The sequence below is a fragment of the Protopterus annectens genome, chromosome 10.part0 (assembly GCF_019279795.1).
Source record: "Protopterus annectens isolate FY-2018-M chromosome 10.part0, PAN1.0, whole genome shotgun sequence".
Taxonomy (NCBI): domain Eukaryota; kingdom Metazoa; phylum Chordata; order Ceratodontiformes; family Protopteridae; genus Protopterus; species Protopterus annectens.
Genome location: NC_056744.1, coordinates 1,783,027,093 through 1,783,039,592, shown reverse-complemented (window position 1 = coordinate 1,783,039,592; position 12,500 = coordinate 1,783,027,093). Strand labels below are relative to the sequence as shown.

At 40.1% G+C, this 12,500-nt stretch overlaps 1 protein-coding gene across 1 annotated transcript in view; it reads right to left on the bottom strand.

Moving 5' to 3' along the window:
- LOC122814496 (integrin alpha-M-like) overlaps positions 1-12,500 on the bottom strand; it is a 935,681-nt gene that overhangs the window by 174,882 nt on the left and 748,299 nt on the right. The window contains exon 21 of the mRNA XM_044087070.1: positions 12,353-12,488. Coding sequence (XP_043943005.1) covers positions 12,353-12,488 — 136 coding nt within the window. The remainder of the gene's footprint in view (positions 1-12,352; positions 12,489-12,500) is intronic.

The window sequence follows — 12,500 nt, the reverse complement described above, 5'->3', positions numbered from 1 at the left end:
ATAATGGGTCTAATGAGGGATGAGTACAGTGGGACAATGACCTCCTTTTTTTCTGGATGAAAAGCCCTTAATGATGACTTGTGCCACATAGAAGGATTTCTTGAGTGTTGTGGTGATGTGGTTTTCGAAGGTGAGACCACTGTCCACCTGTATCCCTAAGTCTCTTATCACACTTTTGGTGTTTGGTGTACTGCACCTATGTGGTAATTCACGGATACATGTTTTTTCCCAAAGGGGATAACTATACATTTCTTGGCATTAAGTTTGAGCCCATGGCTCTGCCGCCAAGCATCTGTTTCTGTAAGGCCCTTTTGTAGCGTATCCACATCATTTGGGGATTCAATAATGGCTCCCAGTTTGCAGTCATCTGCGAACTTTGTTAGCCAGAGTCCCTTAGTGTTGGCCTGTACTTCAGAGAAGTAGATGCCAAACAAGAGCGGCCCCAGGACTGAACCCTGAGGTACTCCACTTGTCACTTATCTGGAGCTGGATTTGGAGTCAGCTACTTTTACAGTGTGGGTTCTATCAGTAAGCCAGTTAACAACCCATTGGGTGACATAGGGATTAATGCCCAGCTTAGTAAGTTTATTTATGATTCCAGAGTGGGGGATGGTGTCAAAGGCCTTGGCAAGGTCTAGATAGGCTGTGTGGACCACCTTACCCTTGTCCATGGCTCTGGAGACTGATTCGAAGAAGTCAATCAGGTTCAGGAGACAAGATCGGTCCTTCATGAACCCAAACAGGGTGGGGTCCAGGGTTTGAAAGGTTGCCAATGTCTTTGTTTATAAGTTCCATGATAATTCGCTCCATGGCCTTGCAGATAAGGCTTGTCAGACTGATGGGACAGTAGTTTCCGGGATCCAAGGTGAATCCCCCCCCTTGTGGAGTGGGATAACTGTAGCTCTGTGCCACTCAGTGGGCACAAAACCTGAGGTGAGGCTATAATTAAACATGACACTTAGGTGAGGTGCCAGTTCATATTGTAGTTCATGTAGTACACAGCCCAGGATGTCATCTGGTCCCATGGATGCTGTATTCCTAGCTTTGGAGAGTGCATTTTTTACCTGCGTGGCCATTATTACCGGAATTTGGCAATCTTCCAGTATTGAGATGGGCCATTTAGGTGGTGAGAGGGGTGTGAAGTTGGCACTGAATCGATCTGCCAGGATATTGGAAATATCCTTGGGATCAGTATATTTAATGCCATTCTGTTTTAGCTCAGAGCAGATCTGCGTATTGCCATTTAGATTCTTGACATAGTTATAGATGCCTTGTGGTTGTCTTTGGAATCTCTGGCATTTTTATTTTCATAACTAGCTTTGGAGGATTTTATGAGGGATCTCACTTTCTTACTGAGGTTGGTAAGGGAGTTTTTTGCATCTTGATGTTTTCCTCTTTTCTGCAACAGTTTCTTCCTTTTGTTGTAAAGTTTGTTTATGCCAGGGGACCACCAGATTGGCTTCATTTTTTTGGATGAGAGCATCTTGGTTCTATTTGGAATGGCACAATTCATGCATGAGTGGATGTGCTCGTACAGTGCCTTAGTATAGGATTCAGCAGTTGAACTTTCAGTTCCCGTCTGCATGGGTGTCATGAAGTTTGTCACTTCTGACTTGAGTAGCATGAAGCTGCTTTGGAGAAGTTTTTTTATGGAGGTTTCCTTACTGGGGGGGTGGGGGTGGGATATGGATGTTAAGGGTGATTAGCTATGGTCAGACCTGACTAACGAGGGGGTGACCATAGGTGTGGAGCATCAATTTCCCATGTTGGTTAATGACCAGGTCTAGGATATTGGAGCCCCTGGTGGGACTATGGATTAGTTGATCCAGGACATTGGAATTTATGTATTCCAAGAACCGTTGGGCAAAGGTGTTGGTACATGAGTAGTTTTCCCAGTTAATGGCAGGGTAGTTAAAATCACCCAGTATTAGGGTGTTTGGTTCTATCTTAATATTTTCCAGTATGTTTAGAAAGGTGTAGTGAGAATCTTGGGGTATGGTGGTGGATCTTTTGCAAGCTACAATTTGGATTACAGTCTTACCTAGTGTTAGTTGCACCTGGAGAATTTCAGACACATTGTGTTGGGCAACTAGCCTGGTGGTGTGAATATCCTTGGTGAATATGGACACTCCTGCACCTTTAGTGTTTCGGTCCTGGTTTGGTGGCCGAAAAGTGTGGTAAGAGTTGTAGCCTGGTATTGCAGTGGTGCTCTCTGGAGTCTTGAACCAGGTCTCAGTTACTGCACAGATATCGATGTTCTCCATTTTTAGGTGCATTTTGAGATTTAGACTTCTAGCATTGAGTAGCATTACCTTCAGAATTTGCATTTACAAAACTGGCTGTGATAAAATAAGTCCACAGTGTAAGTGGTACCAAACATCTTACTAAGGACATAGCAGATATTTGCTTTTACTTAACAAGACGATGGGATTATTTTAAATATAGATTTCAGGTATGTGTATTCCAGATAATATTAAAAGTAGCAGCACAGCAAACTATATAAACAGTTTCACTATTTTTTTTCTACTAGTAGAAGTTTTAGACATGTATTGTATTACCTGATAGCACAACTTGTTATTTCATTCCAGGTCTGAATATTTCATGTGCTTTGTTTTTCCCCTCAAAAAAGAAAGTTGGTTGAGATTTCATCTGTTGCAGAAATAGCACCATCAGATTTTACGTTAGGGATAAAATAAATCAGAGGAAAGTTGATAGTTTGTGTTATGTGAAGACTCTAATAAGAAGGAATATTTTAACTACTTACATTAATGTTAATGGTAACCTTATCTGATGTATAGGGAAGGTTCAATTCTCAATGTAATACAATTTTGAAATTGCATCATGGCAGCCTTTGGTTACTATGGGCTGGATTTCTACTTGTCCTGCTAGCCAGTGCTTTTGAAAACAAAATGGTTTCTTTCATGAACTGGACAACAAAAGGAGAAGGGATGACATATGAGGTATTCTTGCTTTATCATCAAACAGATGCAGTGCATTAGGAAGCAACCACTAATGCACTTCTGGCCTCTGGTCATCCTTTAGGGTGGAACACTGCAATAGCTTAACTTTCTCAGTAGCGTTCTGGGTGTGGAGGTCTGGATTCAGATGCCTGCTGTTGAAATTTATATTGTGTCCCCAAGAACTAATAGTGTAATGTTAGGATTCCTGTGGTTTAATTTCTCCAAGACTTTTGGGTTTCTTATACCATGACAGGAATGGACCCCATTCCTAAGTCAAAGTAAAATTAAGGTTCTAAATTACGGTCCATGAAATTAGTGTTGTTTCAGACTTTGATGTTAGCCAAATGTGCTCTTCTCAGCACCCGCAATGTGCCCAAAACTGACTCCTTCTGCAATTCATATGGGGTTACACATATCGGTAGCATATCCAAATATGACTATAAATTCTTTTTTATAAGACTCATTGTGCCTACTACTATTGGAACTGTTCGGGTATCCTTCTTCCATATTGCTCTCATTTCAGCCTGTAAATCCTGGAATTTGATGACTTTGTGTCTCTGTACATAAGACACTGTAGTCATTGGGATGAGCAATTTCAATGGTCAATGCTACTTTTGCCTTCTTTTCATAGACTTGCTACATCTGTTTGTCTTACATCTATTTTTGAACTGTTGGTGATGGGTGACACCGTGTGATATAAGCGTCATTATTCTCTGTAATGATTTATGGCTCGTGTTTCCAATTCTTCTCAGTTGTTTCAATATTATAATGTTTGCAGAATCCCCAGTGTAACAGCCTTGCCACATTACTATGCCTTTTAGTATACAGGTTCACTGCCATTAGTCTATCATACCTATCAAGATGTGTAACTGTTTCCAATTATCTTTTTAAAAAACTGCATTTTGTCTCTTCCTCTGACATTTTCAATGGACTTTGCAAAGCAACATGTACATAGCCCACTATCCTGTGCTGCATATATTAACCTTTTGTCTTTTGGTTTATATACACCTCTCCTTAGCCATTCCTGCATCAGATCCTGATAGATATGAGGCTATTGCAGGAGATCTCTGTACTTACAACTATATTTATGGCTTTTCCACATTTCTTACATTCTCATCTGATCCTTCACCTCATATTCTTTCTTTTGTTTTTGGCACATTAGTTTCCTGCCTGATTTTAATATATTTCTGGTTCGATTTCCATTACTACTTGACACCGATATGGTTCTGCCAAACTAAGCAGGAAAGTCATCTTATACTTGTTCTCAAGTTTTAAAACTTTCACTATGTTTATATCTTGTGAGGTCAGCAGATATGTACACAATCCTAAGAGTGCAGATCTGTACATGTAATCAGTTTTGAGGAGGCCCGTATCTCCTTCAGTACAAGGAATATATAATCTTGGTATGCACTGATTTTTATAAATCACTTGATAAGCATGACTCCTTTTTTTTTTGTTTTCCTGTCCAACCGATCCAGTACCTTTTGGAGCCAATCACCCTAAAACTGTAAGTTAGGACAGAAAGAGCAAATTGGTTTATAACTTAGACTGTTCCTAGATGACAGGGCTGTGCTCAGTATTAATTTTAGTCTTCTAAAATATTCCTCACTAATTTTTATTTGCATTTGTTCATGTTTTATTGCTGATTCTTCATCAGTTCACAAATATTTGTACACTCCCTCTTGCTCAAGTTCTGTTATATCACATTCCTGTCCCAAACTGATATTTTCTTGGTGGTGCAGTTTTCCTGCTTTAAATGTTGCTTTTGACATTTATCAAGACTGAATGACATTGTTATATCATCTGAGAAAGTTTTGATGACTTGCAGTTGTGTTTTCAGTTCCTCATTTGATGAACTATATATACAGTTTTAAATCACCAACAAAAAAGAAGATGAGAAGTCTTTACACTTTGTTGTTTTCTGGGATCCAGATTGTAACCATGACCTAATCTGTTAAGAAGACAACTTAATGGGATAAGGGCAAGACAAAAGAGCAGCAGTAACAGAGTCACCCTGGAATATCCATCTCTTAATTTTTATCCCTTGCCACTTTTCATGGTCATTGTAATATAATCAATCAGTGTAGGGTGTATCTTATACATCTGTAAGCACTCCTTAATCCATGAAAGTGAGATATCTCCCATGCAAATGGAGAATAGTTGTATGACTGCCGAATCATACACCAATGCACTGTATAAACACGTACACAAATGCATGAATCTCGCCATACCCAATAGACCCAAGACACTGTCCTCCATAAAAAGGAAGCCAGTCTGGTGGCCCCCTGCCATAAACAAACTCTACAACAGAAGGAGGAAACTGATATGGAATAAGGTGAAGTCCCAGGACTGGAAAAACTCCCTTATCAGCCTCAACAAAAAGATGAGATCCCTCATCAAATCCTCTGAAGCTAGCTATGAAAACAGAATTTCAGCAGATAGTAAAGACAACCACAAGGCCTTCTATAGTTATATAAAGAATCTCCATGGCAATACTCAGATTTGCTCTGAGTTACTGCACAATGGTACCTCCTATACTGAGCCAACAGATATTGCCAATATACTGACGACAGATTCAGTGTCAACCTTACCCCTATCTCCCCCCAAAGGACCAATCACAATACCAGTAGATTGTCAGGCACCCAGTATTACTGCTGCACAGGTTAAAACAGCACTGTCCAAGGCCAGGAATACAGCTTCTATGGGACCTGACAATATCCCTGGCTGTGTTCTACATGAACTACAGAGTGAACTGGCACCTCACCTGTGTGCCCTGTTCAATCACAGCCTCACCTCAGGCTTTGTCCCTACCAAATGGCACACCACCATACTCATCCCTCTCCACAAAGGAGAAGCGACTACAGACCCTGGGAACTATCGCCCCATTAGCCTGACAAGTCTGATATGCAAAGCTATGGAACGCATCCTCATGGGCCTAATAAACAAGAATATAGGGAATCTCCAAACTCTGAATCCCACACAGTTTGGTTTTGTGAAGGGTAGATCATGCCTGCTTGACACGGTCAACTTCTTTGAGTCAGTCACCAGAGCTGTGGATGAAGGCAAGGTGGTTCATACAGCCTGCCTTGATCTGGCCAAGGCCTTTGATACCATTCCCCACTCAGGAATCATAGAAAAACACACTAAGCTAGGCATCAACCACTATATCACTAAGTGGGTTGCAAACTGGCTCACAGATAGAACCCACAGTGTGAAAATAGCTGACTGCAAATCAGACTGCCGACCAGTCATGAGTGAGTCCCACAGGGATCGGTCCTGGGTCCTCTCCTGTTTGGTATTTACTTCTCTGAAGTCCAGGCCAAGGCAAAGCGACTCTGGCTGACAAAGTTTGCAGATGATTGCAAGTTAGGAGCCATTATTAACTCCCCAAGTGATGTTGACATCCTACAGAAAGGCCTCACTGAGACCATCAACTGGTGTCAGAACCATGGCCTTAAGCTCAATGCCAAAAAATGTGTTGTCATCCCCTTTGGGAAAAAACCCAGTTCACATGAATTGCCACATTGATGGTAGTCCACTGAACACAGAAGACGTTATAAGAGATCTGGGAACACAGGTTGACAGCAACCTCTCTTTTGACCACCACATTGCCACTTAGGTCAGAAAGTCCTTCTATGTGGCACTTCTCATTACTAAGGGTTTTGCATCCAGGAAGAAAGAGGTCATTGTCTCCCTCTACTCTTCCCTCATTAGGCCAATCATCGAGTATAATACCCCATTTGACATGTACCTCACTAGACACCTGCAACAACTAGAGAGGCTGCAAAAGTACCTCACTAAGAGGATCCTAGGCCTTAAACACTTGTCCTATATGGACTCAAACAATTCCAGCTATTCTCTGTGTCATATCGCCTACTTAGAGGCAATCTTTGCTTGATTTACAAAGCCATGTCTGACCCAGATGTTAGAAATGCTACATCTAAAGAAATTCCAAGCCCTCTGCACCACATGCTTCAGAGACCTCAACGTCATTATCGCAATCAACAGAATGTGCTGGAGGGACAGGTTCATAACCCAGAGGCTGCCCATGCTATGGAAAAGACTTCCCATACATGTCAAACAGAACACCTCATTGGCCCTCTTCAAGAGAAATCTTGATGAGTGGATGGGAAACAGAAAATTCACCCTGGGGATCACTCCAGTGGCTTTAATCGACAGAGGCACTGGGAACTTAGATCGGGTGGCACAATGCCGGGGTAATCCTATGGGCTAGGCTTGTAAAGGCTCCAGGGCCATTAGCCTAGTACACACTTATGAACCTATGAACCTATGAACCTATGCTGTCAAATGCTTTTTTGTAGTCTATCCATGTCATATTTAGATTCTTCTCCTTTTTAGAGTTCTCCATTATGACTTAGTTAACAACAAATGATCTTTCGTTCCACATGACTTTCTTTTATTACCTTTTTGTTCTTTTGCCATGACTGAGTTTTCTTCTAAATGACTATAAACTTTATAAGCATCAGTTCTAGTATATAGTTTATACATCGTCAGAAGGCAAGTTACTGGTCTACACTTTTTAGGATAACTTGCAGGTCCATCCTTAAGGAGTATCATTTTTCTTGATGTTAACCAGCTTGGTGTCTGTCTGGGGTGTGCATATAAGCACTTCTTACTCAGGGCAAAATCTTCATGCAAAGATGTTAATACTTTTAGCTAGAAGTTAGGTACTGCATCTGGGCCTGGGGTTTTCCCTCTAACAGCTTTTCTTAATTATGTTTCAGTTTCTCTGGCTGTTACTTCATCCCATTTCATATTCTGTACATTTTACCTTCTTATTCTTTCTGGAATCTGCGATGGTGCAGTGGTAGCATTGTTGCCTCACAGCAAGAGGTTCTCCAGTTCGATTCTTGGCTGGAGTGCAGGGAGTGCCTTCTGTGTGGAGTCTGCATGTCCTCCCCATGGTTGGGTGGGTGTTCGAAAGACATGCGCAAATGGGCGTGCCTTGGTTGAACGTCGAGCTGGCACCTCGGCGTTCATGAAAATCTACTGCCAATCATTAGCGGACCGGAGTTCCGCTGTGGCAACCCCTAACCGGGAAAAGCCGAAAGACAAACAACATTCTTTCTTTTACTTCTTCTATCCATTCAGCATCTTTGCTATGTCTCACAGGGTCTTCATAGATATTTCTTCAAAATGTGTCTGTTTCTTCTTTTTTGTGATATTTCTATTAATTTCGCCTTGTTTCCCAATTCTCTATAAAAACTTTTTTGGCTCACCAATATAGTGCTTACTTTGTACTTTTCCTTTTTATTTATCTGCATATCTTCCATGTTTTTCTGCCTGTTCTGATATCTTTAGTTTATTGTTTAATGTATGATAGATCCTGGTCTGTTCTGATGCTGCACGTTGCTTTTACTCTCGTCTCTCTTAACTGTTTTTTTAACCTGCTCCCTATTCTGTACTCTTCTAACAGTGGCACTTTTTGTTTTAACTACTTTAGTTTTCTCTGTTTGACACTTCCATGGTGGCATTTGATTTCTCCCCTTCCTTTACTGCCCTGTGTTTTTGTTGTACAACTTTAGCTGTTATTAATTTAGCTGCACAGTAATATATTCTATTTAATATCACATGAATTTCTTTGAGCAGTCTTGATTACTGAGTTCCTTTTGTTTTATCAAACTTCTTACATTTTGGGCCTTTTGACTTTCTGTGCTCTCTTTCTTTCATTGATGTTAATATATCTATCCAAATCTATTAAATCAAGCAACTCTTCCCTTAGATCATTTTCTTCTAAATTGAGGACACATTCTTTGTTCTCTCTTTTTTTTTTCTGTGAGCATTCTACAGAAAGTTCCAGAACATCTTCCTGTGATACATTCTCATCTGCTTCATCCAGTGTCATCCGTTACTCTTTCATATGGGAACTCACTTGTCTAGTGCTCCACGGCATTAACTGTATCAGAGTTGCCACTGTTTCCTGTTGCTTCCTTGGCTATGGAACTCCAACTGAACGTTTGTACTGGTTTCCTACTGAAATCTCCAAAGTACCTTCATATGGCAACTATCAGATGCTTCCCACTCCACTGGTTTCTCCTTAATGTTGGGGCCTCATTGTTCTATCATGCTGTGATGTTAGCAGAGTTGAATTTTCTGCACTAAATCCTTCAATCTGCAGGTAATCCCTAACTTCTGTTTCTAGTTCTTTAACTTCTCCATTACTAATCCTCTTTTCTACTTTCCCCTTTGTTTGTCTTTATTTTTTTGTATTGTAAAATTTTTCGGTACTTTTCCATTAACGGGGCAACAGCAGTATGAGCGCCTAACAAACACAAAGCTGTAAGCTCCAGATAGCACAGCCTTATAGGGAAAATAAGACATTTTACAAGCAGTACTTGGCATCTATTATCCACCAGGTATCCCCAATTAGGAAAGAACACGATGCTCATTTAAAATGCTATCACGTAGCGTTACATCGTGCTGTAAAGTATCTCTTGAAGATCCGCGTCAACTCCACTTAATTGTATACTACCTGCTTCTGACATTTCACTTCTACTCATTTTAATGTAATAAATGACAAACAATGAAACGCCTTAACATCTTAGCCCTTCCTGCAAATGAAAATACAGTTATTCCCTCTCAAGGTTCCCAATTTGGATCAGACTATTAACAAATCCCAGAATGCTCTGCTGTCAGTAAATGGTTTGACCATTCCATTGTGCTACTTTGATACCATAATATATCACAGTCCCTGAAAAGCCTTATGCCATTAGCCCATCATCCAAATGAAAATACATTTATTCCCATGTGAGTTTCAAGAATGAATGGGGCACAGATTAGCATACATCACAAAGTTGGTATGTGTAAAGACACTGCATCACCCGGTGAAAACCCAAAAGGGTATAGAGAGGCCATGAAGACTGGAATCGAAACAAACTGAAGAACCAAGAGCTGTGTAAGTCAGCAGTGTTAACAGGCGTGGTTGCCAAAAAGCAGAAATTATTTTTCCAACATCAAAGCTCCCTTTTAAGTTGGCACTGTTAAGTGTATGACATTTTCTGTATAGACTGGAGGTACTTTTCCATTAGCAGCACATGGTGAGAGAAAAGAAAAAGCCCCAGCATCACTGTGACATAAGCATTACTGACATGTCACATAATGAATAGCGCTCCAACGTCGGTACTTTCTCGTTAGCAGCACATGGTCAGAGAACAGAAAAAGCCCACAGCAGGACTATGAAATAAGCATTTCTGACATGTCAGATAATGATTTGTGCTCCCACAAGGAAAACAACAGTAAAATCAGCCCAAATAAGCTATTGCCCTGTTAACGGAAAACTACCAATTTTTCATATCCGGATGCCTTTGCCTATATTTCTTTTCAAATATCTTTGGTGCTGTTTTTTGTACTGATTAGTTTTGCTTTCTCCTTTGCATAGATATTACACCATATTAAATCTCTTTTTCTTTTGCATGTCCATATTTCTTCTTCAAATGTCTCCTGTTCCTCTTGTTTCTCCTTACTTGGGCGATCATTGCTCCCTCATGCTGTGACATAACCTGTGTCAGACTTAGAGCAGTAAATCCTTCATGTTGCAGCTATTCCATAACTTCAGCTTCTATTTGTTTAACTTCTACTTTACTAATCTTCCTTCTACATTCCCGCTCCGTTATCTTATTTTTTTGTGTTGTGAAATTTTCCATATCTGGCTGCCTTTGCCTGTGTCTCTCTTCAAATATCTTTGGAGGTGTTTTTTGTATTGATTAGTTTGGCTTTCTCCTTTGTATAACTATTGTACCATGTTAGATCTGTCTTTCTTTCCTATATCCATGTTTTTTTTTATACCTTTTAAAAATCTTTGCATTTCCTCGGTCACTTCTTTTTTCAAACAGCCTGAGTTTTCTTGGTCTATATAATGTTTTTCATGAATCTGTTGTACTAATGAACACACATTTGCATTTGAAGCTTTTGACAGTTTTTCTTGTACAAGTATTTTTCTTTCCTCTAATTTTCTCTTAATCTTTTTGTATACCTTCTACCAGAAATTGAGAGCTTTTTGTAGAATAATAACAATATATAATGTCTTCCTTATCTTCAATAGTCCACTCTATCATCTTTCTGGCTCTTTTTTGTCCTGTCAATTTTTGTAGACCACTACTTTCTTCTGCAATAGGGGGCCATTACTCCCCCTGACCCTTGACTAACCCCACTGAAGGAATATTTCCATATCTTTAGGATTCTACACTGTCATTTCTTACAGTCCTCGTACCAGTGCGCCTACCAGGATTGGACACTTTTTTATCCTGGGACTTGTACACCCGGATATCTTTTTCATTTTTAAACCTTATTTCTGTCCATGATATATGGTATATAAAATATAGTCTATATACCAGCGATGTCTTGGTGAGATTTGTAAAAATAAGGTCCACCTCATGAAGGTACTCAATAGGACATGAGGATGAGTTTATTTCCAAAAGTGCTACACCTCTTTGCTTGCTGATTTTTTCATCTCTCCAGCCGGACCCCTGCATGAAGCAGTAAACTTGCACTTGAAATTGGAGAAGACCTCTCCCTCCTGTACTTCCAATGACCTGAGACTGGTGAGGAGAGGGGATGTCTGAGGGGTATAGCTCAGTGATGGTGGGTTAAATGATGATACCAGGTGGAATTCAGGCTGTGGTCTCTTCTAACATCTCTAATGCAGTGAAACAACTCAAAACGATGTGGTTAAGCACTCAAAAAAAAACAGTAAAACTTCCTTGAGCGCCACTACTACAGCTGTTGTGTGTGTTACTACTGCTGCTGTGAGCCAGATCTAGACCCTTAAGCCCTTCTACGGCACAGAAAGTCAGAGAGGATTTATAGTCTGAACAGTGCTGCCAGCTTCTTGAAAATAAGAGCAAGGGAAACAGAGACTGAGATCAGCTCCTTTTTTACACTGGTCATCTGATGAAGTATTATCTATAGAGATGAAAACGCGAATTTGGTGTGTAAAGCCGTTTATGGAGTGAATTTTCTGCATGGTGTGGATTGAATAAAGGAATTATATATATCTCGTTCGAGTATCAGCTTCTCCTTAGCACTCTAATGCAGTGAAAGACTGAATGTATGAAGGGCAGGAAAGAAAGACAGTAACAACTTGACTATTTAAACAACAAAAACAGCCTAATTAAATTGCATTAACAACATCTGATTTTATGTTTTAATGTATATATTTCTATTGTACTGGAGAAACAGACCTATTCATAATCTGAATGCTGACTTAGAATGACCAACGATCACAAACTTGTTTATACAACATCCTGTAGGCCTTAAATTTAATTGCTATAGTAACATTACATTCCCTCATAAATTTAAATTTCAATCTTGGCATTTTCCTGTACATAGGGACATCTGTAAGCCAACAGTTTCAGTTATTAAAAGGAACCTACCAATGTTGCCCGTCTGAACGACAGTCCAGACGGGTAGAAGAAGGTGACTAATGTGTTGTAGGAATCTTCTCCACGGTTTTCAATTGCAACTGTCAGATTTATTACTGGGTTAAGGCCAACCACTAAGGGTTCGGCTCTGCAAAATTAG